Genomic DNA, 25,716 nt, shown 5'->3' with positions numbered 1-25,716 from the left:
TATAAACTTTACTTTGATGATTAGATCAACAATACATGATTTCTGATATTTTGATCTTAGAATATTATGAACTAGAATACTTTCAAAGAGATTATTAAATTTATGATTATTATAATCAAGGTTCCCTGAATCAGTATCGGGGAACGTACTGGCCGACGATCGGTTCAATGCCAGTATACTGGTATGTACCGTATTGAGTTGAGGTGCACTGGAACTAGGGGGAGGGAAAGAGAGTGGGCAGGAGAAGGAGAGGGAGGGGGAGGCATACCTCGTTGTTGCAAAACCCTAACCCCAGTCAACATCATCGTCATAGTGTCGTCATCATGGAATCGTCAAATGTGGCAGAGTATTGAGAGAGAGGGGTGAGGGGAGAGGAAGCTCCTGTGAGTAGAATCGAGAGAGAGAGAGAGAGAGAGAGAGAGAGAGAGAGGTCTACCTCATCGTTGCGGAACCCTAACCCTACCCAGTGTTATCATTTGGAGTCCGTGGCGGCGGCGGAGCATTGAGAGAGAAGGGTGAGGGAAGAGGAAGCTCCTAAGAGTAGAATGGGGAGGGGAGAATTGAGAGATCGGAAGAGAGAGAATGAAGAATAGAGAGGGAGAGGATTTGGAGGCATTTATATATTAAAAAAGGTACTAGATCGATTGGCCAAGCCGTCTCGGTGACCGTTCAATCTAGTTCAATATTCCCTGAACTGCCCAGTTTGGGACGATTTGGTGATCCTTGATTATAATGAATGAATGCTTAACTTAGTATTGAAGACAATTAGAACTTGTCAGACATCAAGAACAATGAAGACAGAATCATGTCTAGTTCAGTATTCCCTGGACTGCCCGGTTTGGGATGGTTTGGTGATCTTTGATTATAATGAATGAATGCTTAACTTACTGTTAGTATTGATGACAATTAGAACTTGTCAGACATCAAGAACAATGAAGACAAAATCGTGTATAGTTTTGCAGCTCTAGGCCAAAGCTATTTTTCATATGAGCAGCTTTTTGTTAATATATACAAGAGATTCATTGCTCTTCACTAATCGAACTTTGGAATAAGATATATCAGTCAGTATTAGTTGTAACGGTTCCCACTTTGGTTAGAGGTCAGCTTTAAAAAACTAGCTCAGATTAGTGATTAGAATTTACAAAATAGTTCCAATATGTATTGTTGACTTTTATATCCTAGTTAGCTGCTCTATGTGCAAATCTAATGCTGTTACTGGAAGAAAGATTAACACACCAGTCTCCAGTGTCAATTTCTAGTCCACCAATAATAGGGTAAAACTGTTCCTGCACCCTTTAATTTATAAATAGGAAATGATTCTACTGCTACAAAAATTGAGGGCTAAAGATTATTGATTGAAAAGATTTTCTGAGAATTGGCAAATAGCAAACAACTCAAAAGACCTAAAAAGATTATGACATGATGAGATGGATGACTGAGATATTATACACAAACCCACAGAGAAGAGATTATGAGATAACTTTGAAATGTATACTCTCAGAAGGAAAGTTAGAGACTTAAATTACTATAATTAGGTTTTTTAAATAAAAAAAATGTGAAAGAGCTTGTAATTAAGAAAAGATTGAGAGAATAGGCTAGCGAACAAGGAGATCAGATTTTTAAAGAACAGTCAAGGGCTCAACCTTTCTATTTGCTTTATTGATCCTTCTGATTCAAATCATTTTTGTTCCAGCAATTTTCTCCCCATCATCTTTGTTAATTCAAGTCAGTAACATTATCACATTGTTCCAGCTTTAGCTTTTTCACATTGCATTTTGTTATGTTCCAATTATAGAAATGTCTCCCTTTCATCATATTCAAACTACCAATGAAAACTCCTCTTCTGTGTTTGAGTTTGACTCTTCGGTTTATAATTTATGCCTCATATATTAACATATATAGTTCCCTGATAGGACTTCATCATCTTTCTTGTCTTTTCCAAATTTACGGCAACTTTGGAGGGGTGTCCCAAATTCTACGCTGTTTTCCTACATGCCACTGGCTCTCTAGCTGTTCTGTCAGGTCAATTAGTACAGGTAGATTAAATTTCATAATAAATTTCAGCTGTACATTTAAGCGTGGTCCATGTTCAGAACAGCAATGCTTTTTATGCTTCCATACTAAATGGGATATATTTGATTATGGTACCATTTCTGGCTTCCTTTAGGTGTGAAATTTTAGACTGCAACGATCTATTTCATCGTGCCACCACTGACACAGTTTTAGATTGTATGAAAGAAGGGCAGAATGTGGTGCAGTGAAATCCTTTAGTCTCCAAACCAGAAGCGGGATGTTGAAATGGTGAAAACTCAGAGGCCATTAATTTGACTGTAACTAAGAGGCCATTAAATTACTGTTAAGGTGACAAGAAAGAAAGAAAATTGTCAGGCTTATAAATGAGGATGGTACTCCCCTTAACTATGATATAGATTAGGGGTGTGGTCAGTCATTGTGAATCAGAAAATTGGTATAAGATGTTCACGGAATGAGGTCTAGGTCCTCATCATGCTCAGTCTCTATGGAATCTTCATTATTGAGAACAGCTGCTACCTAGATTTGAGTAGCTTGTCTTTATTGTATTGCATTTTTTCCTTTCTTCTGAATAAGCCTTTCAACCTCCTTAAGCCAAGCAATTTGGCTGACTGCCTGAGGAAATTAACTTTGTTTTTTTATTAGGCAAGGGTCACGAGTCTTTGTATAGAGAGGACTTTCTTATTTCAAGTTGGTGGACATGAGTCTTAATTGTATTGTCGTAGTACGACCTACAGAAAAAGGATAGAGGCTTTCTTAGAGGCTGGTTGCCTCTTCTGCTGATATTATTGTTTAGATGCTGGACCTTCTCTCCCGTGGTGGACTCCACAACCATGTGCTATCAATCTTTTTTCTTCTTCCTTTATGCATTTTCTACAAAGCAAAATGGACAAGCTTCATTCAATCTTATATAAAGCAGGTATATTTTTCTTATTCTTTTAAACAAATGACATTTTAAATACCAAATTCAGTTTTTTTTTGTTTTTCTATATCTAAATTTATCTATCGCACAGAAACCGAACAATTTCCTTTTTATTATCATCTTCTCTCGATTTAACCATAACATAACCATCCAGCTTTGTCCATCTATTTGGCATGTTGTATGAATACTCATTTGCCAATAATTCTTAATGATGGCTACTTCAAATGATAATTTTCTAGATGGGACGAGGCTCAAAGTTTCAATTTCTTTTAATAACTTACATATACCTTACCCTTTAATACTTCAACTTCACAAACTTTTCATTTAATTGTTTACTTTTCTTGTGAAACAAATTATGCTCCTTAAGCTTAACTAGATCTTTTTTATATTGCACTAATATAACTCCTAAATTTGTTACTAGAGGTTTTGGATTTGAGTCTTGGGTGGTGCGTCCAAGTATTTGAGACTGGATAATTATAGTACGGTTGGGTTTCTGAAAAAAAAGAAATCGTAATTGCGTTACCAGAGACACAACGACATTGAGAATGTTGAATTGCTTAAGGGAACATTTTCCCAGAGCCATCCTTTTTCTGTCGTGGGATGTAAATACTTAGCATCCTGATGGGAAATAATGAAATTGTGTTTCTGCAAGCTATACTTCTGCTCATGAGGTGGGTCATTTGTTGTGCCTGAGGTCAAAATTCTCATAATCTTGGATCTTTGCTTGGACACGGCCACACGGGGGAGCTGTTCTCTGAGAAGCAATAATGGAGTGTTTTTTGAACCATTTTGAGGAATGAATTTTATTCTGGACCATGTCCTGAAACTTTCTGGTCCTGTCAGAGGGTTGCAATCTTGAGAAAGCAGCATTGGATGACATATGTTGCCATAGCTGGTTCTGGCCCAAAGCCGAGTTGGTTGCAAAGAATATTTGCAGTTCTGAGGCTCATGGATAAGAACTTTGGCATGACTATGGAGCATCCACTCTCAAGTGCTGGTTGGATTGCCCATGCAAGATAAGTTGGCTCATGGAGATAGATATAAGCTCTAATATTTTCTGATAAATAATAAAAATGATTAGTGCTGATATTACCTTAATCTAGATCATAAGCTCTTAACTGCAGCTCAAGGGAACCTGGTGAAAAAGACATTTTCTTGATTCTACATTGGTGCTTTCAAATCATTCAGTCTTGATGCAATTCCCTTGTATGATATCATCTCCAAATAAAGTTGCTGCCAAATTAGCTTTTAGCTCGTTGGAGATCTGGAACATAGGAGCAAAACCTACATGAGTTCTGTATTATACTTTTTCATATGGTTTACAAATTGCCATTAAGCATGCCTCTTCTTCCATATAGAACAGTGGAGGTTAATAATGCCGATCCCAACGACATCTAATCAGATGCCTTAATGAAAGTGATACAGGTCAGCTTCCAATCCAAACTGTATCATTCATAGCCGACACCACCACTTTAGTCAAAAGTGGTTCATATTTTTAAGTGTTAAATATCTGCACCTTCTCTGAAAGGACTATTAATTTTTCTGAGCACTACTAGATTCTTATAGGTTGGATCTTGGAATGTTATGGCCATAGGGAAGGGAATGGGCTGTCACTGATGCAGAATGTGAAGGTTACTGTGCCAAAAAAGTTAGGTAATGGGGCTCGGCATATCCTTATTATCACACCCTGCGTACTTCTTGTTGTAAGCCACCTTGTGTTATAAGATGACAAACCCAGTACTAAAAAGATTGTGGCCATTCTGGAGTCCTCTCTTAGATAGGACCAAATGGCCAGGTTGTGAACTACTTGTTTTCTTTTATTATGTAAGATTGGAAGTTATCTTCAATTATGACTTTCTTTAAGAGATAATTTCTTATCATGGTAACTCCTCTGATGATTACCAACTGTTTCTTACATAAATAACTCGATTTCGGATGGTTGTTCTTGCAAATAACCATGCTATATCATGATAAATTTTTCTAGAAAGTTAATTTCAGCAGCAGATCATCCACATGTAGCTTCTTGTGTGACCAACAAATGGCCAGAAATAACTTATAAGTATCACAATAGAAACAATTAACTAAATTTTGATAAGTCTATTATTTTTTATCATTTATTATAGTTGATTAATAGCTGTTTAATTCTCCTCCCTCTCTCTCTCCCTCTCTCTAATTCGTGCATAGCTCACGGGAATGTGGTAGGTTTCAGCGTACAGACATCTGTTTCATGATGACGATGACATACTGGGTGACTGTCAGATCGCACCATAAAATTTTCAGGTATCCAAATTTTTTTAAGTTGGCATGGTTTTGCAGCCGCACGGCAACCCAATAATATGCTAACGATACGTGAAAACTGAAAAGCATGGTTTTTTTTCTTTCTTTCTTTCTTTCTTTTTACCATAGGAAAAAAAAGGCAGAGGGAGTCTTTAAGTGTCCTCCAAAACCAGAACTAGTTTTAACCTCTGTTGCATCCTGTAACACTGGTAATTAAAAATGAATTGCAACTTTTATCACCAACCCTGTACTAGATAAGATTGAAGATCCCATACCCTGTACTACAAGCTTACAGTATGTAATTAAGACAGAATTGCAACTTTTATCACAAAATGTCATTGTGCATTGACTTCTATTAGTTAAGATTGAAAATCCCATACTCAAACTTCAAGCTTATGGATCTTGGTTGCAACAAAAATCAATGATAACTATAAAAAAACGTTCTGCAGCCATCTGGCTATAAATTTTCTAGATTTATTGATTTTCTATGGAAACAAACAAATAAAAACTATTTTTTTAGGAAAATAAGTTTTCTAAGTAATTTTCCATGCAAACAAATACTCTCTAAAGGGAAACAGTATGTAGGGAATTAAAGAGTAACTGATCTAAAAGCAGGGAGTGGATATGTGAAAGAAGAAAATGAGATTGATGCCAAGCAAATTTGCGCATCTCGAATTTTCTAATCTATTAAATTTTCAATGTCAGTCCAAGAGAAACCACAGAAATATGATCCTGATGTTATGTCCATAGCCACCATTGTGCTATTGTCGCATGTTTTCACTTAGAACGAAAAATCTTAGATGAAAAATTGTATTTTAAAGTAAAATCTTAGATTGCTTCAGAATTATTATTGCGTGACGGCAATCATATCAGTCCAAGAAAAACAACAGAAATAAGGGTCCGTGATGTTACATCCATGCCCATTTGTGCTATTATCGGGCTCTTTCAAACAGTCTTCTAAACTGAAGAGGTTTACATCTTAAGCTTAGATGAAAATTTTAATTTAAGTAAAATCTTAGATTTGCAATAGCATTATTATTGTATGACCATCATCATGTGCCGTATTCCTGTTTATTCATTTAATATGACAGTAATTTATTGAACCTACTAACTCTCAAAATAACCTGGTGAAATATATGGTAACAACAAGAAAACCCAAGAGTCTTAGTTCCAAGTCAAACATGCCTCTTCATTTCCTCACCTATATGAAGTTGGATGAGGAATTTTGAGCTGCCATTGATAATGGCTTTTGCATTAAAAGGCTCATCTGTTGCAACAGTAATAGCAAAAAAAAACCTAATAGAATCTCTCAGGGATTACTTTCTGCTGCATAGAACTCCCCAATCAATAAGTGATTACAATTAAGCAAGCCAGAAAATGCTCAAATTTTAAAATTAAATATTATAAAGTACATAAAGAAAGAAATTTGTCCATGACATTAAAATTTTAGAATAATGTCTCCGTGTATAACGTGAGTAGCACGATGATAAGAAGAACAAAAGTATAAATGAGCCATGATAAATAACTTCCTTGAACAGTAAAAAATTAAAGAAAACGTAGCAGGGTCAAAGTTGACAGGTAATCAATCAATGAAATATGAGAACAGATGGGGGAAAACATAATTATGAAATAATTAGGAAAGATGAGAGCTGGAAAACAGATATCCACATGATTAGAAAATAATTTCATAGGGGCAGTCGTGTCTTTCCATCCAAATCTCCTTTAGAGAAGGAAAAGAAACAAATATACAAAGTCCCCTCCCTTTCTTGGAGGGAAGAAGGCAGCCAAGCAACGGTCACATTTTTGGTGTGTTAGCCTTGTGAAGGCGCGGGCCTCATCAGTTTTGGATTTTGTCTGCAGGCAGTCACGAGCGAATGTTCCATCCCACATTCCATTCCCTTTCCCAACACCTCTCTCTCTCTCTCTCTCTCTCTCTCTCTCTCTCTCTCATATCTTTTCTCCAAACTTGATTCAGTATCCCAATTCTCCAACAGTTGTAGCTCCCAAGTCCATGGCTTCTGCCTCCAAGTCTTCACTCTCTTCCATCACCCATTCCCATCTCGACAACAGACTAGACTTAGACTCCATTCTGTCCATAGTATCATTGGTTAATCTCCACATTCGCCGCTTCCTCTCCGACCCTGCTGCTAGGAAGTCTCTCCAGCTCATATGCAACTCAAGTCTTACCATATCCGACCATGGTTACTTTGAATTCTCCGAGCAATCAGTCCTTTCGAACCTCTACTGGGGAATTGAGAACATTGAGCTTGCAATCCAGTCCAATGGCCAAGAAGAAAGGAATTTTTGGCTTGCGAAGGCTGAGCAGATGTTACAGGTACCAGCATCTCTAGAGGAGGATGGGAGCACGGCTGGAATCGAGAACCGATTCATAGTTTGTTGCTCCTACTTCTACCTCTCATTGGTTCAGAAGCTTAGGGGGGATGGGTGGCAGATGACCATGCACTTCCTCCAGTCAGTGTTAGTCTTCCCTCAGCTGGTTCGAAGAGAGCTTGCACCGGTCTTGTGGCGAAGACTTTTTGGCTCTCTGATGACAATTGAAGATACCGAGGAAGCGGTGGATGAGGCGGCGAAGCAGCAGGGGAGAAGGTACAAGGATTGGTTGATGTACTATCAGGTGGTTTCATATGGGGAGACTCCTCCACAGATTAAGGGATGCTCGTTGGTCGATACCTGTAACAGGGAAGCAGAGAATCAACAGTGAGTAATTCAATTTACTATAACATTCCACAGACTGAAAACTGGAGTCTGGTTTTTAGGTACCGGCTTGGGCTTAAATGTAGATAAATCTCACATTTCATTATAATGGTTAGGATTTAAAATGGCAAGTTATGATTCCTACTGACATAACATGGCACCATGGGCATGTTCATACCCACTAATCAGCTTTAAGCTTCTTGAGGAAAAGTTGTTTAAAGGAGAAAAAAAAATTTCCCTCAAAAGTTCTCTTTCTTTTCTGAACTTTCTCGAATGCTGCCAAATTGTTAAAACTTGTAGCTGCATTAAAATTCTCATGGTAGCAAATCCCACAACTCAAGATATTCTTGCAGTACTGGCACCAAGCAGGCAAATGTACTATATGTACCTCATGAGGAGATTCAACAGTTGATTCACCACATGCATAACTATAGTTACAGAATTTCCTCTACTATTGGTGTTATATAGTGCAGAAGATCCTAGAATTTGATTGCTACTTAGAAACCCCTAGAAAAAAAATTACAATCATGAACTGAAGACTGAAAGCATGAAATCCAATACTCACAATGTATGTTTTTCTCAGTTCAGCTTTTGAGTTGCCTCTGATAACATCTTGCAAGCAGAATATCTGGGCACTGAAAATGGTGGAACGAGATTTAGAGAAGCTAACTACTCCCTGCTGGTTCTTATCCTTGGTCACTGTTCTTGAAACAGGTACACAAATTTTGCAAGTACGAAATGGTTTAACTACCTTGAACAAGCACCTACCTGGGCAAGTTTTCAGATGGTAAGTATGAATGTTTTTGAATAATGCAGTATTGAAATCAGACGAATTGACAAATAGACTGCTAATTTGCGAACAATGATTTCTGAAAAGAAAGGAAGATAGATAAGAACTTTAAGGTTACCATAGTGTATTAAGTGAAGAACATAATACATGAATTTATTAAAAAAATGTTGGCGTTCATCTTCCTTACTTGCCTTCAGGAATGTCAATCTTATGGTCCTAGAAATTAGCACCTTGGGGCCAGTTCAAAGGACTCATATCACGCATGGAGGAGGAAAATGGCATAAATCCTAGATGGTATACAGCTGGTGTTAGAGATTTTCTAGGGTCATAAGCTGTGGAAACCAGATCACATGCCTATTTTGATCATACAGTCAGAAGTTTATACTTTAAGTATCTATCACTCCATACTAACGGCAGAAGATCCACTCCAGAAAATGCATTTCTAATTTTGTTTTTCGTTTCACTATTTATTTATATGAAATAACCAGAGGATTTGATGCTAGTTTCCAAAAGAAAATCGTTCGCAATGAGAAATGCTGTCTTCAGGAAGAAGGCATGATCTAACCTTGAACATGGTATATGGCAGTCTGACACTTACCCCAAACTACAAAGTCAAACTATACCGTTAAAATTCTTCTGGCAGACTGGCACCATATGAAAGGCTGCCATATACTCTGTTTAAGGTTCTGTAGCCTCTTCCAAGAAGGTGGCTATACTAACTTTTCCTTTATTTTCACTGTTCTAGCTACAATTATCAGTCGGGGAAGCTAGTTGGCTGCATATCCATATACATAAATGTCATGTACTAGTTTTTTTGTTAAAAAATGATTTCACATGCAAGCTGCACTGGAAAATAAATTTTTTTGACATGTCCAGTTGATGGAAAATAACAAAGAACTCTATGTCACCCTTAAGTTTGTCTGATATCCTAATCCTCTTGTTTCAATTTAGCAAACTAATAAACACAGCCAACTGAAAATTTACTTTATAAACAATTTACGCATGCAAAAATTGCCGAAAGGACCTTATCACTACTTCTGAATTTGTTTTTCATGCAGGCTCAGATGGTATATCAACCTAAAGAAATTATAGTTATAAAAAAAAATAAAGCCTCCACGGCCAATTCAGAGGAATGTGAAGATTTTACCAAACCCAAAAATGTAAACTCTCTTGTGACAAATCTGGATAAGAGTTTTCATGAAGAAATTAAGGAAAGCTTTGACATCAGATGCCTCCAAGAGATGCTAGAAGAGTCCCAGTCAGATTCACCAGTTTCCTTTTATTCACATGTTGATTCTACAGAAACAAGTGATTCAGAGGTAACACATACGGACATCCAGATACACATATACAGACATTGTAATGTAATTTGCATGATTTTTATCTTTGAACTGTAAAAATAATAGTAAGATAACTGGGGCCTAAACTGCTAGGTTATTAAGGTAGGTTTTGCAAGCTGCGAGTTGCTTAATCTTAAACAACACAGCCGATAAGATAAAATTTGTCCTGCCTGCTGATCTTCTAGCATTCACAGAAGTCATTCCTTTGTGTAAAGTTGGCTTGTTAAGGACCAGTAAACTAATTCAGAATGGACAATTTGAGAGCTGTTCGTGTGAGGTTCTCAAATTTTGATGGATAAAACAACTTGATCCGTAGAACCAGACTCAAAATTAGATGAGATAAGGCCTGCTATTCAATATATATTTTTCAGTAATTATAACTCACTTGCATGTGGAGTCAATACAACAGTGATGTAAATACACATCTTTGTGGCAAAGATTAGATTCTAGGATCCAATGATAAATTTCATTACTAAAATTACAATAAAAAACCAACCTTGCTATCATCGGACAAGGACTTATTCTAAAAATAAAAGAAAATTGAACAGAATAGCATAGTTTCCAGATCTGTTATTTTTTAATGATTACAATTCATCTGAATCGGATGAGAATGCAGGGTAAAGAAAGTCCAGAAAAGATTCTGTCAACAGATGCAGATCTTTCAGCATCCAATCATGGTGAAAGGTATGTCCATACCCTATTATATAGCAACTATCATCAGCTATTACTGTAACAAGTTCCTAATGAAAAAACTATGATACAATCATATTGTGTTCTTATGATCATTATAGGAACTACCAACCTGGTTATTCATCTCCTCAGTGTCTAGAGTTATATGCTCCTGATTCTCCAAGCTATTCAATGAATCTGGAAGTCTGCAAAGCAAATGCAAATTGTCTATTATCTAGCAGATCACATAGTTCACTTAATGATTTAAGATTTTCAATCTTGGATCGGGGAGATGGGGAGACATGCCCATTTTCCTATTGTTCTGTAGAAGATGGGACACCTTCAGGAAGTTCACCACCACAAGACTTAAGATGCTTTAGCAATTTCTCATCTAAATTTAGAAGGAAATATAGCATATCTGAAGCAGTTCCTCGAGGAAGTTTTGCAAGGAGGAAAATAAACTTTTCAAACAATGAGAAAGACCGGAGTGATGAAAGCTCGAGTTATAGGAAAGATAATCACATGGAACTGCTGGAAAGATTTGAAAAGGCATTTTCAACTCTATGTTTCTCGGAAGGTCCAGGAAAATATGAAGATGATGATTTGGAAGTTACAACTATAGGGGAAATATTCAACACTAAGAAGAAGGTTAAATATAGCTCAGTAAAGCAAGGAATCCTTGACCAATTACTGGACATCATTTCAACTTCTAAAACGGAGAAAGTCATTAGGGAATCAGTATCTATGCTCTTACTTCTAATATCAGAAGACAAAGCAGTTATAGAAGACATTAAGAAAAAGGATTTACTTCTGAATTATTTGGCCAATGCATTGAAGAGAAATGTGCAAGAGGCTGCTATTCTTATCTATTTGCTAAATCCATCACCTACACAGATAAAAGGTCTAGAGCTTCTACCAGCATTAGTTGAGGTTGCTTGCAACTCAAATGGTCAGAAGGGGTATTTGTCACTTACTATAACACCAACATCAGCATCAATAGCCATGATTGAAGTATTAGTAACTGCCTTTGACTATGTAACAAATAACATGCACTTGGGAGCTATTAGTTCTCCTCAGATTCTCTCTAAGCTTGTAAATGTTGCCATGAACAAGAATTTAGAAGAAGGTGTGGCTTTGGCAGCGATTCTTGTTAGGTGCATGCGTCTGAACGGGAATTGCAAAAAGTTTTTGTCACAAGTCACTCCTGTGGATTCATTCCTCTATCTTCTTAGAAGAAATGAGAAACGTGCCAAATATGCTGCACTTGAATATTTCCATGAGATTCTTCGCATGCCCAGGTATTTTCATATGTTTTGAATTGCTTATTTCAATAGCTAATCTCAATTCACTTGTGTCCATATGTTTTTGTATTTCATAGATGGGATATGTTATCTATATGATTCAGGTTTAGCTTTTGACTATTTCAACTCTTCTTGAGGCTTATTCATTTTTTCGAAAAATAAATCATCAACCAGAAACAGAAATAGCTGTCTCAGATAATCAAAAGAATGACAATATTAAACATAGTACACATTTAGAATACTGCAATTTTTGTATATAAAATATTTAATACAAGTTAGCAGCATAATATAACTAATCAAATTCATATAAAGGTAGATATGCGAATAGGATGGTTCTGGGATATGGATTTCCAAAACTTTCAACGGCCAGCCCCATTACTCAAACCAAACAGTGTAAAGTTCTCAGTTGGTCCATTTGCATCCCTGTAATAAAAGGTTTCAGTGAATCATAAATCCAAAACCATCCAATTCTACATTAATTGTGATTGCTTCTCTGCATGTCTCAATGACAACAAAAATTTATAACTACATACAAAAAACTAAATGTTACAATGCAAGACATAAAAGAGTGGGGTGAATATTAGATGCTCTAGCAATATACAGCTGGCTGTAGACCATTATGGTTTCCTTCTGTTTTATCTGGAAACTGTTTTTGTTCCTCATATCTTAGCCAAATAATGAGCCGCAGGACTCAACCCAGTAAAAATTAACCTTTTGAGTTTAAAATACAAAATCAAAACAGAGTACACATCTATAATTAATTGACATTAATGAACTTGCTAAGTACTAGTATCCTAATGTTTCAGGTCATCAGCCATTCATTTGCTCCATCAGATACGACAGCACAGAAGCTTCAGCATTATGCACACGTTAATGACGTGTATCCAACAAGCTGAACCTGAATATCGACTTTTGGCAGCAAATCTTCTGGTTCAATTGGACATGCTGGTATAGTTTATTCAGTGGTATACTTCAAAGCATTCAGTTAAACATATGAAGATATATACATCATTGAAATGCAATTTCCATCAACAGATTGTAGACTATAATTTTCTATTGTCAGTTCACTAGAAATCTAACCTCTCATGGTTACTTGAGACTTCTTTGCTATAAACACTGAAAATCTTGGCCTTCTGCAGATCAAATTCTAAACATTTTTCCACCTTGTAGATATCCATGCATTTTGATCAGAGTGAAATATTTTGAAAATTTTATCTGTAAACTAATCAGGCAGTTCTCAGCCATTATAATGATCATGAAGGATTTGTGATTCATTGAATCATTTTCATGTTGTCTCAGACAGTGAACCACTGCGAAGTGCCTCTTCCACAATTTATACCCACAATTTATATGATATCTTATCAAATTAATATTCTGAACATATAATAGAACTATATCATTTTTTTTTTAAACATTATAATTGTCTACATGATTCACGAACGAGAAAAGTTTTCTTTTCTAGGAATAGAAAAAATGTTAGAAGCAGGAATTGACATTAAAGAAACAAATCTATCGCAGGAACATTCAAGTGGCAACAGTGCATTCAGAGAAGAGGCAATTGAAATCCTATTAGAGTCAGTTGCATCAGAAGAAAATTGCAGCACACAGACACTGGCAGCATTTATTTTTTCAAACCTTGGAGGGACTTATTCTTGGACAGGGGAACCATATACAGCAGCATGGCTAGTAAAAAGGGCAGGTTTGGCATCAGTACATCATAGGAATATGATCAGAAAAGTTGACTGGTTTGATCCCTGTCTACAGGTACTAGTCAAACAATTTTCATCCATCCTATTTACAACTAGAACCAACCATCATATTGTAGCGTTAACGTCAAGGTCGGCGGAACCATCCCAAACCGTACTGACCGCAGACCGGGATGGTTCCGGAGACGAAAACGAGACTGGCACCGGAGGGAGAGAAGACGAAGGAAAAAGAGGAAAAGAGAGAGAGAGAGAGAGAGCGGGGGGGGGGGGGGGGGGGGGAGGGAGGGAGAGGGAGAGGGAGAGGAAGGTCGAGGCCGGCCGGCGAGCCACCATGCAGGGAAGGGAGCCTTGGAAGAAGAGCTCACTCTGGCCCCTGTTTCGAACGAAATAGGGGACTGGAGCGGAGCCTTCTTATGCAGCTTCCCGGCGGCTCTCCGGCCTCCACCTTCTCCGTGGGGCGGCTCTCTGGCCTCCGCCTCCTTCGTGCAATTGCTCTCTGGCCCTCCACTGGCTCTTCGTCAGCTTCTCTCGGCCTCCCCCTCTCTCTCTCTCTCTCTCTCTCTCTCTCTCTCTCTCTCTTTTTCTCTCTCGTTCTCTCTTCCTCGCCTCTTCTACTGTATCGGTACAGGCCCGGAGCAGCCTGTACCGACTTGTGCCACCGGGCAATTGGTATGGTGCCTAGTACTGGTTTTGCCGACCCTGGTTAACGTACATAATGTGTTGCTTCAATTTGGTGATGCATTAAACTGAAATAGAACATATGTGTCTATTTTTGATATAGTAGACGATATTCATGCAGGACTCCGAAACAAATGCATGGAGTGCCAAAACTGCAAAAGATGTCATCAAATTTGGTTGTTCCATCTTTAATGCTTTGGCAAGGGGAGTTCAGAGCAAGATAAAGAGTGTTTCACATGGCTGTCTTATATGCATTGCATGGCTTGGAAGTGAAATGGCAGTTATGGGTCCAAGTAGCCTCAGATATTATGCCTGTGAGATTTTGTTAAGTGAAATAGCACACTTCCTCCATCCAGGGTCAGAGCTCGATGAGCGAATTCTAGCATGTCTTTGTGTGTACAATTACACATCTGGTAAAGGTAATGGAGTTTTTGACAGTTACAGTCCCTCATGCACAGAGTAGTAGCAAAGTCTCAATAACTCAATTCTACACTGAAAATGCTTCTGATTAAAAACAAATAGTTCTAGACTATTATAGTTATGATTTACATACTTCCTCAAAGGTAAAAAGCTAGCAGCATATTACCACCTAAGAGATACATAACCCCAACCACCCACCCCCCCCCCCCCCCCAAAAAAAAACTATTATTACTATGGTTTTGCATTCATTTACTAAGAAAATAGGAACCTTGAGGTGATAAGAACAACTTAACCCATCAAAAATACCTTCAAAAACCTTATACATCTAACTTTGATTCCTTTAAAATTTTAACATGCCACAGTGGTGATTTCAAAAGTTCATGCGTTCTGTTTAGATTAAGCGTATTGTTTTCCATATTGAAACTGTAACCTTTGCTGGATTTTCTCTATATGCAGGAAAGCAGAAATTAATGAACTTCTCAGAAGGTTTACAAGAATCACTTAGACGTCTCTCAGGTTACACATGGATGGCTGAGGAATTACTAAAAGTTACAGATTATTTTCTTCCCACCAAACCAGTGAGTGCAGTTGTTAGTTTTTAAAATTGTTACATATACGTGGAAAAGTGAGATTATAACTCTTAACATTGGTAGTGCAAACTTAAGAAACACTGCAAGATAACCATTACATAGTAGTAATGGCTGCATATGATGTGTTACAACAGTCTGATAACTACATTTGAAATTGTGGCCTATGGTTTAACTTCACATACATGCAAGAAACTACTTGAAAGTGAAACAAATTCATTTAAAGTTTTATCCTTGGAACTAACAGAAATTAAGGATGTATAAGGTCCTTTAAGCAAGTAAATCAAAAACATCAACTGTTGCCAAGAGGTTCTAGTCCTCTCACATCAACCGCATTTCTATCTTCTTGAAACACATTAGACTTCTCAGCTTTCATGTAGATATGGAGAATTAGAAATATTTTGAAACAGAAAACTGAAAATTCTTTTATATGGTCTTCTATAAGTGACAATTCCCAGCAAACTCTAGTACTTGAAAAATCCCACACAGTTGTTCAAGAAAGCCAAATAAACGCCTTAAATATATAATGCCTCAGATAAAGCATAACAATTGTTTAAATTAATAAGGGTACTTATAAGAATCTACCTTTCCGATCTAGTTGTTGGCATAATACTTAGAACTGCCAACAGAATCACGAGAATGTAAAAGAAATTAGAATGCTTATAGTATGAAAGGCTAAATAATTGAAGATATCCTAATGTAGTGTCATCTAAATATACCTTTAACTTATTATTATATTATAATTTGATATATGAAAATACAGTTACCTCGAATTATGAATGATGGACACAACATGATAGGCAATTCCCAGTTTATTCAAGCAGGGCAAAAGTAACAGGAAAAAAGCACTTTTTGAGATTGATAGTTTGGTTAGATAAAGGATAGCTAACTTCGAGGGGGGGAAAAATCTTGAATTAACTGTTCCAGATGAAAGATGTTAGCTTATTGCAGAACAGCCTACTCAGATTAGCCGGTTCTAGATCCCATAATGAGGTCAAAGAACTTTTGATTTAATTCACCATTCTTGCAATGCCAAGCTTTATTAGAACTTGAAAGCATTACAGTACCTCTGAATTGAAATCACAGAAATCTGAATATCACATATTTTTAAAACATGCTGAACTTCAAATTTAGATTACCTTTATGACATCAGTTATTTTGTTAATATCAGCTTCAAGCCTTCAAATGTCCAATGGATGCCAATAATAAGAATACAAAGAAATTATGCGATTCTTGTTAAAGATATTTCTATCATAAATATAGATAACATTGGAAGGCTCTTACTGCAAAAGCAATACATAAGTCACTCTACTTCTGAAAAAATAACGGTGCATTAGCACTAGCAAGGCATTAACTAAACACCTGCTCAGATGCCAACATAGTAACAGAAATATATAATGAAGGAACTCTTAGATAACATTTGCGCAAAGATTGTACATATAAGTGTGATTTCCATGCTTTGTAGTTACTATAACACTATTAGCAGCAGACCCTTACTAATGTCCTCCGAAGCACAGATCAATCTGTCAATTAGCATGAAATCCTTGCAACATGTTTTTTTATGTTAAATATATTTTGATGAATGAAAGTAAATAGTCTTGTTTCACATTTTAAAGGTCTACAATTATGCTTGCATATTTCCTCTTCATCTTACTGTTACTTTAATTCTCAAATTAAGATTCATTGGCTTTTTTACTACTCTGTAATAAGAATATATGACATTGACTCACTAGTGCACATCATCCATCTAACGATGGCAATTGCAGCATGTGTCATGTGCACATACACAAATTCTGGAAGTAGGCCATGTTGGAAGCGGAGCTGCAACTGCTCTTATTTTCTACAAAGGACAGCTTTGTGCTGGATACTCAGATGGCTCGATTAAAGTAAGGATATATTTGAGACAGAATGTTATGTAGCTATCATTTTTGACAAGTTCAGAGTTACTTTGCAATATCACATATTCCCAAATACTATAAAGATGGAAAAAGAATTGTGCTGTATGCAGCTCTAGCCAAGATGAAAGATTTGATCAGAAGCAGACATTTGATCTTATTGCTATTAAAAAATGTTATCTTGTAACAAAAATGGAAAAAGAAATGCAAAGTCATCATGTCAAAATGATGACAGATTATATCAAGTATGTTACGAGCCGGACATATTTTTTATTATGCCAGAAATATTTGCTACTTGTCAAAATAATATGCGAAAATTTCATCTGTCATTATATGTCAACTTATAATGCCTATCAAAATATGAAACTCTAATATATTTGATGAATCAAATCAGGTCTGGGACATCAAGGGACAAAGAACAATGCTCGTATGGGAGGCCAAGGACCACAAAAGGCCCGTAACCTGCTTAACACTTTTTGAACCAGGGGATAGCCTTTTAAGTGGATCCTCTGACAAAACTGTTAAGGTAACTGATCCCATCATATAAACAGACTAAGGATTCATTATTAAAAAATAATAAAAGAACAAGTAATAAAAAGCTCTTTTTCATTTACAGGTCTGGAAAATGCTACAAAGGAAGTTAGAATGTGTTGAAGTTATAGAGATGAAGGATCCCATTCAAAAAGTAGAAAGTTGTGGTGACAAAATTCTTGTAATTACACAGAGCCATGGTCTCAAGGTAAAGGTCAGCCTATTCTAGTTGCGACTAAAGTGTACACTTTGTACTACAGGGTTCAGATTCTGTAATCAATACATTCAAGATTCAGGATTAGCTACGGTGACATCCATAAGCATAGAAGCTCTTTTTTTCCTTGTTTGTCACCTTTGGATAATTGTTCAGCGTGCTTCACTCTATCAGGACTGAGAAATGCAATTTGACATCATGTTAGAGCAATATTTTATAGGTCTGCCATGAATCAAGAAGCATCGAGACTACATGCAAGAAAAAGCATGTTAAATGCCTAACAGTTGTCCAGGGAAAAGTTTACCTTGGTTGCACAGATTCAAGTATACAGGTTGGTTTGATGTTTGGACTTCATATGAATTCATGAATATTTCATAGCATATAAGAATCGTTTCATTATATTCATCCAAGCCTTTTTTCATCAGAAGATCCAACCATTTAAAGTGTAACTGAAATTTCCTTCAGGAAGTAGATATAATGGCAAACTATAAAACAGAGATCAGACCGCCTACAAAAAGCTGGAGAATGCAAAACCAAGCGATAAACTCTATTCTGGTCTATAAAGGATGGGTTTACCATGCAGGTGTTGCTGTTGAAGGATCGAGTATAAAGGTACGTATTATAATATTTAACATAGGAACAATTAAAAGGATCAAAGCAATCAACTAATTTAATCTGAGAAAAACTCAGGAGTGGAGAAAGTGCTGCCGACCTCAAATTTCAATAGCGATGGAAAGGGGAACAAATGTGCAAGCCATGTCAGTAGTGGAGGACTTCATTTACTTGAACTGCAGCTCATCGCCAAGTATTATTCAGGTGATTGTCAAGCCTATTTATTGAAATTTTCTTAATATGAATCTTGTCATATACTTGCAATTTGGTTGGTTATAATTGGATGAGGTAATGTGCAACAGATTTGGTTGAGAGGAATGCAACAGAAAGTAGGTACATTAGCAGCAGGTAGCAAGATAACAAGCCTCCTGACAGCAAATGATATTATCTTTTGTGGTAGTGAAAATGGGTTGATCAAGGTGCGTTAAGCAAGCTAATTAGCATTGTAAAATTAAACCTCCAAATAGCGTATCTTGCTAATATTCTTACCCTAATTACACATGGATGACAGGGCTGGATTCCTCTCTAAATACACTGGAACAATGAATGTGGGAGCTACAGGTTGTAAATTTTTCAATACAACTAGGCAGAGAGAATGTAGAAAGGATAGGATATTGTGAGTTAATTCAGTTCACAAGACATAAATAGAGTATTTCATGACCAGCAATGCGAATGAGTGTAAGTGAAAAAAAAAGTTGCAGGGTTGCTTTGTTGTTGATGAATAATGGGCATGCATTTCTTAAGCTTCAACTGTATGTGTATTAAAGCTGAAGATTGAAAATGCAGTTGCTTATATGTGTATCAAGGATGGATATTGAAATAGAATGGTTTGGCAACTAGACAAGATAAAACTTATCTATCATGCCTCTGCTTGTTGAGCGAGGAAAATTTTTTCATTCAACGAGGCCACTGGAATGATGATATCAACCTTGACATGCTCCCCCTGGGTATACTTAAACCTAGCTTGTGAATACTGTTTTAACAGGCTATGTAACAAAAATCAACTCCACTGGTTTTGATTTGAATGGTTAATACCAGTTACATAAGCATTGTTCTTTTTTGTTACTTTTATCTTCAATCCAGTGACAGAATATGTGAACTGAGAAAAGCTATAACTCTGTTAAACCATTACTGTATGTCAGAAAAAGGAAAATGAAAAGGATGAAAAAAAGGCAAAAGAAGTCTCGAGTTTTCTACCAAACATGGGACCAAGCAATGTGAGTTAAGTTTCTTACCAATAACAGATTGGCAATGCTTCCTAGCAAGAAAGAGAAAAAAAATTAAATGTTATTGGAAAAGTATTGAGAGATAAGAACGATAAACTCTTAAAAAGAGGGAAGAAGGACAGGGAAGAAGAACCTTATCAGGTACACCAGAAGGACATAAAAGTGATTTGAAAGCCTCTCTTTTGACAGTTGGACAAACTCTCCTTTTGCACATAAAAATGAATCATATGACCAAAATAATCCAAAAGGATTTTTTACAGCACATGTTTCTTTTTGCCCGGTAGTTCTTCTCACCAAGAAAGAAATAAAGCAGTCATAGGAATTTTCCTTGGAACAGAGGATAAATTAAATACCTTCATGCTCAGGTAGGCAGGTAGCATAAAGAGATGGCTCAGCTGGCTCATCATGCAATTAAATTATGTCTTGGATACTGAGGTACCCTTCGTAGCTTTTTATTTGCAAAGAAGGGTCGTTCAGAAACTATTCTCCTTCTTGTGCTTCTTCTTCATCCACTTTTTGATTTGCTTCAGTAGCTTCTTTCCCTATAAAGAAAAGAGTCAAAAAACAGAGAAAAAATTTGTTTAATATCAGTGAATAATAATGCTAAAGTGATGAACCAGGTAACACAATGAAAGCTGCAGGAGTGTGCCTCTTATCAGACCACACATGCCTATAGAAAAGCAAATGGTGCAGCTGATTGAGTTGCCTCCTATACGGCTCATCATCTGGAGGCTTCATATGGATGGAGCATGACATAGTGCTGGGTTCTTTATCTGCCCTGTTGTTTACTAATTTTGTTGGCCCCATCCACACTCGTAGGATGTGAGCCGCCGTTGTACTAAAAAAAAAAAAAAAGCTGCAAGTGTATCTATGCTTTAACAATGAGCTAAAGCTAATAAGCAGAATAAACCATCACAATGCATGGCGTGTAACCGGACCTTATTGTTCCAAAAATAACAAATCCATTTACATGCTCCATAAATAGTACCCTTGAAGACATGCAAAATAATCTGTTTTGCTATAACATCATCATGGACTCGAGCATCTCATCCTCTGTTATCCATGAGAAAAATGTTGGAAAAATTATGACTAAATCATAGTTCTTGAGCCAACAGCAAGTTATATCCAAAATACTTCCTGCCTAAGATGAAAGCTGCTAGTTTTCAAATACGAGCTTATATATGGATGACTATTTTTATCCTCAGTGTAAAATATCTTGGCCAAAGACTTATGCAACGTACGTATTATACAAACTATTAGGCCTGAAGTGAGAGGGGATTTTCAAGCTCTTGGCTTATTACCTGACGTAAAAAAGTTGCTTCTCTGCATGACACATATCTGGCCGAATTCTCCAATATGCCCTGAAAAAACCCGGTGGAAACTATTAGGCTCTAGGGCCTTATTGGATCCTGTTGATCTGAATGTCAACTAAATCTCATCATATGTAGCATCTGCACAATGCTTCGTCCTATCAATATCATTTAAACCATGTCACTTGTGGCACTTTACAGGTCAAATTTGTATCAAGCTGATTCCATCTTTCTTGGGGGGAAAAAATCTATTCTAATAACTCTGATATGTTTTTCACTTTCAATAACTTCTGTTACATTGGAAATTGATAAGATTCTATTGCACACGTGCCTTAAGATTATAGATCTGTGTTCCAATCTCCATTTTTGATCCAATCTACCCTGGATTTCTGCTGCCAAAATCTATTGTGTTGAAGAAGTATATGGTACTAAGAGATGAGTGATCCAAGTGCTTCAACTCTTTTGATATAAGCCTACCTCATCAAACTCTGTATTAAAGTATAAAAATTAGTTTTTCTATAACTATATGAATAGGGAGAGAGACTACTTGGAAGATGTTATTTGAATTTTTTGGTTGTACATTTCTCCAGCACACAATTATTGTGGGACTAAATACATGTTTGCATCAGCTCTCACATACTTCTCTGCTTATATCTTAGCATTCTCGCCAGGCTAAAGATTTAAATATAATCAAATCTTATTATAAACACCAAATAGGCCCAGAGTTATCCCCAAGTCTATAAGGACCATTGGTCAGGTTTTCTTTAATATCATTTACAATGATCCATGATCTTGTCCAAAAAGACTATATGGAAAATATTATTTGTATTCCTTAACCTTGTATAAGTATCCAAGATCTTTATAATATATAACTGATATTAGACTAAATACATGCTGGCATAAATCCTCACAATTATGCAGTTATATATTTTCAAAAATCCGAAAGGCAAAGACCTCCAAGGTATGTGGAAAAAGATGCGAAGCTACACGGGGCAAATGCCAACTCCATCTTCTGTGGACAATGCATCAACCTACACGGGGCAAGTATGCACTCCACTCCATCATCTGGAATAATAGAGGTAATTATATGACCTCAACCACCACCCAATCAATATTAAATCTTTCTCAAATCCTCGCCAGACCATCATGATTGTTACACCATGCGAACTTTGGCCTGGAGCAACACACCTCAACAGGACCATTGCTCTGGAGAAACTCTCTGATTTCATTTGATTCCAAATCATCAACAAATGGCAATCCTTAAGATGGCACAAATTAAAATCATCTGCGAGGAATGTTTGAACTGTGGAATCCTTAAGATAGCAGAAATTAATTCGTTCCACATATTTCTCCCAGTGATTCCAGAAGTGCTTGTGTAAATTGCCACCAAACCCATACATCACTCGGTTGGAAGCTGTTGCAAAATCCGTAGTATCAATTCATCATCTGCACCTCGTCGGAGCAACTCAAGCCCATCCTCTTCGTGATGCAGCTCACTCACATGCATCACGTAGAAAAGAACCCCTGTACCTGTTCTTGCCTCAGCAAAAGCACCAATCTTCCTCGATTCTTAACCATAATTTTCCTTTCCATCGCTTCCTGTTGTCATCCTAGTATGACAGGACGTAACAGGCCCACTACGTCTCCTTCACGAGAAGCTCACCTCCTCCCTGGAACCTACGCCTTCCATCCTCCCCCTTTCCATATCGTACGCCAACTCTTCCCCCCTTTATTGCACTTACCACCTTCTCGCCACACACCACATATAGCTCCCACCTGTAAAGCCCAAACCCTACCCCCAACCCACCTATAAAGTTGACCCCCTCAGTACTCTCTTTCTTCATCCACTCACAAACCATGGCCACCCTACCCCTCTCCCCTCTCCTTTTCTTCGTCACCATCTCATCTCACCTCGCCTCCTCAACTGCCGCCAGCGCCCACTACCTCGAGGCTGCATGCAACGTGACGCGGCACCGCGCCCTCTGCATGCGCTCTCTCGAATCCTTCTCCCACTCAGCAGCCTGGAAGCAGAAGAACCCATGCTGGTGGGCGCGCGGGGCGGTCGCCGTCACGCTGACCGAGGCCAACGACGTCGGCCGCTACCTCGCAAAGATGAAGCATGGCGGAAGGACGCGAGGGGGGAGGGCCGGGAGGGCGATGGCGGACTGCGTCGAGTGCTTCGGGGATGCAGTGGCGGAGCTCCGCAGCTCTCTCGGGGAGCTCCGGCGGCTGGAGAGGGGGACGTTCGAGTACCAGATGAGTAACGTGGAGACCTGGGTCAGCGCAGCGCTCACCAACCAGGATACTTGTCTTGATGGGTTTGGTGGGTACAAGGGGAAGGAGGTGGGGGAGGTGAAGGCTAAGGTCCTGAATGCTACGTATCTCACTAGCAATGCATTGGCTCTGGTTAATAACCTGGCGTCTTCTGGAGCCTGGAGGAATTAGCTAATGATATCTTAAGAACTACTATATATCTTGATCAAGAGGATATACTAGCCTTTATGCTTATGCGTGATTTATAAAGGTGTATCATGTTGTATATTGTTATCATTTACCTTGTCATGACAGCTATATATACAAAGGTGCAGTCGTTGGATGCTGGGAATATATGGTTCTGAGGAGAATAGTGATGCTGTGATCTACGTTACGTTTTAATTGGAGAATTAAGATATATATATGGTAATTGTGCTAATGTGACCGATATTAGAGACATGTTAGTTTGGCATGTATGTCTTTATGCAGCTTTGACAAGGTGAAGACGTATTGAAGTGTCCACCTAGCTCAGAGTCTTCCAAGCAAGAGGATCGCCCTTGAGTGACTCTGACACTAGCAAGGATCAGATCATTGACATGAAAAACCCCATGCGTTAATGAATATATTTTTTTTTACTTTTGAGCTACGTTCGTGATTCGTAGATCAATGTTTTAACTTGCGTTCAGGTGAAGGTTTCATGATTTAGATTTATCGATGCCTGAAAACAAGATTTTCGTGCTATGCCTTGTATTTGGAAGAAATATGATAAATTAAAGATTTTCCAATTAAAAAAAAAAGGAAAGATATCTTGTACCATAAGAGATCAAAACTTTGCTCAATTTATCTCGCTAAATTAACACAGTAGAATTAACAATCTAACAAAAGAAATTTTAGATTGATGCATCATATTTTGTAGCGCATGGAATGAATGAACCGGGACTTTGTTTGATACATTAGGTCAAATCTTCCTTTTCTTTCTGCATAATTAATGAATATCTTAGATAAGGTCCATTTGATAGGAGCTCAAGTTTGTACACAAGTAGGGTGGGAATTTAACTATGCATGCCATGCAAAAGTTTATGCAAAACTTAATTGATTGTGATGAAGTGGTGCTGTAATCACTAACCTAAGTCATAATGATAAGTAAATAATTTTTTTTTTTGAATTCTTGGATATTGTTAAGCATTTACCTCTCTTCATTTATACCCTTCATCTAGTATATGTATATGAACTCTTTAACTTCTCATCAATGCTAAGCGTACATACTAGGACCACTACAGCAAATGTTGGTTTTGCCGACTGACATTTCCCGACGCTAGCCCAAAGCGTCGGTAAAGGTTGGCTCAGCGCCAACCTTTTCCGACGTTTTGGGTTAGCGTTGGAAAAGCGAAACAAACAACGATGCTCTAAAGCGTCGTTATAAGTTTAAGAAACAACGACACTTATAAGCGTCGTTAGAAAACTTAAAACCCCAACCCCTCGCTCGATCGGCCCCCTCTCCTCATTTCCTATCTGCGAGCCCTAGATCGGCCCCCTCTCCTCATTTCCTATCTGCGAGCGCACCGACTTCCCCGCTGCCGTCGACCTCTCCTTCTGAGGTAAGGCAGCTCCTTCTCCTCCTCCTCCTCCTCCTCCACCTCAAACTAATCTCACCTCCATCCCTAGCCCCGATCGGCGATCGAAGACTCCGCTACTCCGCCGCCGTCGACCTTGCCGTCGTCTGAGGTAAGCCTCCTACTCCTCCTTCTCTTCCTTCTCCTCCTCCTCTTTGTTTTCTTCTTGTCTTTAACTCTCTTCCGGCCCCGTCTCCTCATCAACTGCCGGTCGATGCCCTAGCTGTGCGCCGACAGCTCATCTCCATCCCGAGCGAGCCCTAGCTACTCCGTCGTCGTCGACATCGCCGTCGTCTGAGGTAAGTGATCCTCATACTCTCCGTCTTGATCCTCATACATATTTTCCTGTTATTGGGGTTAGGCAAAACAATGAACAATGGAAGATAGAGCGCTGAGCAGTAGATGAGAAAGTAAAGGGATTTTGGATGGTAGACTAGTAGTATTTCTAGACCAGAGCACTTTCTATGGCTATCCGTGGCTGCTATATGTCATGGGTCATTCTTTTGATGGGGATTTTAACCTGTTATGCTCTTGAAGGGCTACTTTATGTTATTTGCATTTAAGTTTCATCTTGTTTTATGATTGCTATTCTATAAATGATGGTCGCCTCTTTAAATAATGAATTT

At 37.8% G+C, this 25,716-nt stretch overlaps 2 protein-coding genes across 4 annotated transcripts; both read left to right on the top strand.

The window, feature by feature from the left end:
- The first annotated feature begins 4,867 nt into the window (after positions 1 to 4,867).
- LOC120110213 (putative E3 ubiquitin-protein ligase LIN-1) lies at positions 4,868 to 19,589 on the top strand. 3 transcript variants are annotated; one of them, XM_039124556.3, is made up of 17 exons: positions 4,868 to 7,948; positions 8,660 to 8,732; positions 9,794 to 10,054; positions 10,692 to 10,759; positions 10,867 to 12,042; positions 12,852 to 12,993; positions 13,564 to 13,809; positions 14,551 to 14,848; positions 15,306 to 15,427; positions 17,203 to 17,322; positions 17,726 to 17,857; positions 17,948 to 18,070; positions 18,297 to 18,407; positions 18,542 to 18,688; positions 18,767 to 18,892; positions 18,991 to 19,107; positions 19,200 to 19,589. In XM_039124556.3, the coding sequence occupies exons 1-17, from the start codon at positions 7,242 to 7,244 to the stop codon at positions 19,215 to 19,217; spliced, it is 3,987 nt and encodes a 1,328-aa protein (XP_038980484.3). In that variant the 5' UTR covers positions 4,868 to 7,241; the 3' UTR covers positions 19,218 to 19,589. The 3 variants fall into 3 exon arrangements, 2 of the variants coding, with proteins under 2 accessions (XP_038980484.3, XP_038980486.3); XM_039124558.3 differs by lacking the exon at positions 9,794 to 10,054; XR_016396142.1 differs by lacking the exons at positions 18,767 to 18,892; positions 18,991 to 19,107; positions 19,200 to 19,589 and having other exon boundaries at positions 18,282 to 18,407; positions 18,542 to 18,580.
- A 3,247-nt stretch (positions 19,590 to 22,836) lies between these two features.
- On the top strand, positions 22,837 to 23,829 carry LOC103703705 (pectinesterase inhibitor 6-like). The gene has a single exon (XM_088702078.2). The coding sequence runs from the start codon at positions 23,082 to 23,084 to the stop codon at positions 23,667 to 23,669; it is 588 nt and encodes a 195-aa protein (XP_088558204.1). The 5' UTR covers positions 22,837 to 23,081; the 3' UTR covers positions 23,670 to 23,829.
- Positions 23,830 to 25,716: the final 1,887 nt, after the last annotated feature.

This window comes from Phoenix dactylifera, chromosome 8 (assembly GCF_051530095.1).
Source record: "Phoenix dactylifera cultivar Ajwa chromosome 8, Ajwa_hap1_PhDact_Kaust_v1.1, whole genome shotgun sequence".
Classification (NCBI taxonomy): Eukaryota; Viridiplantae; Streptophyta; class Magnoliopsida; order Arecales; family Arecaceae; genus Phoenix; species Phoenix dactylifera.
This window is presented reverse-complemented; position numbering and strand designations above follow the sequence as displayed.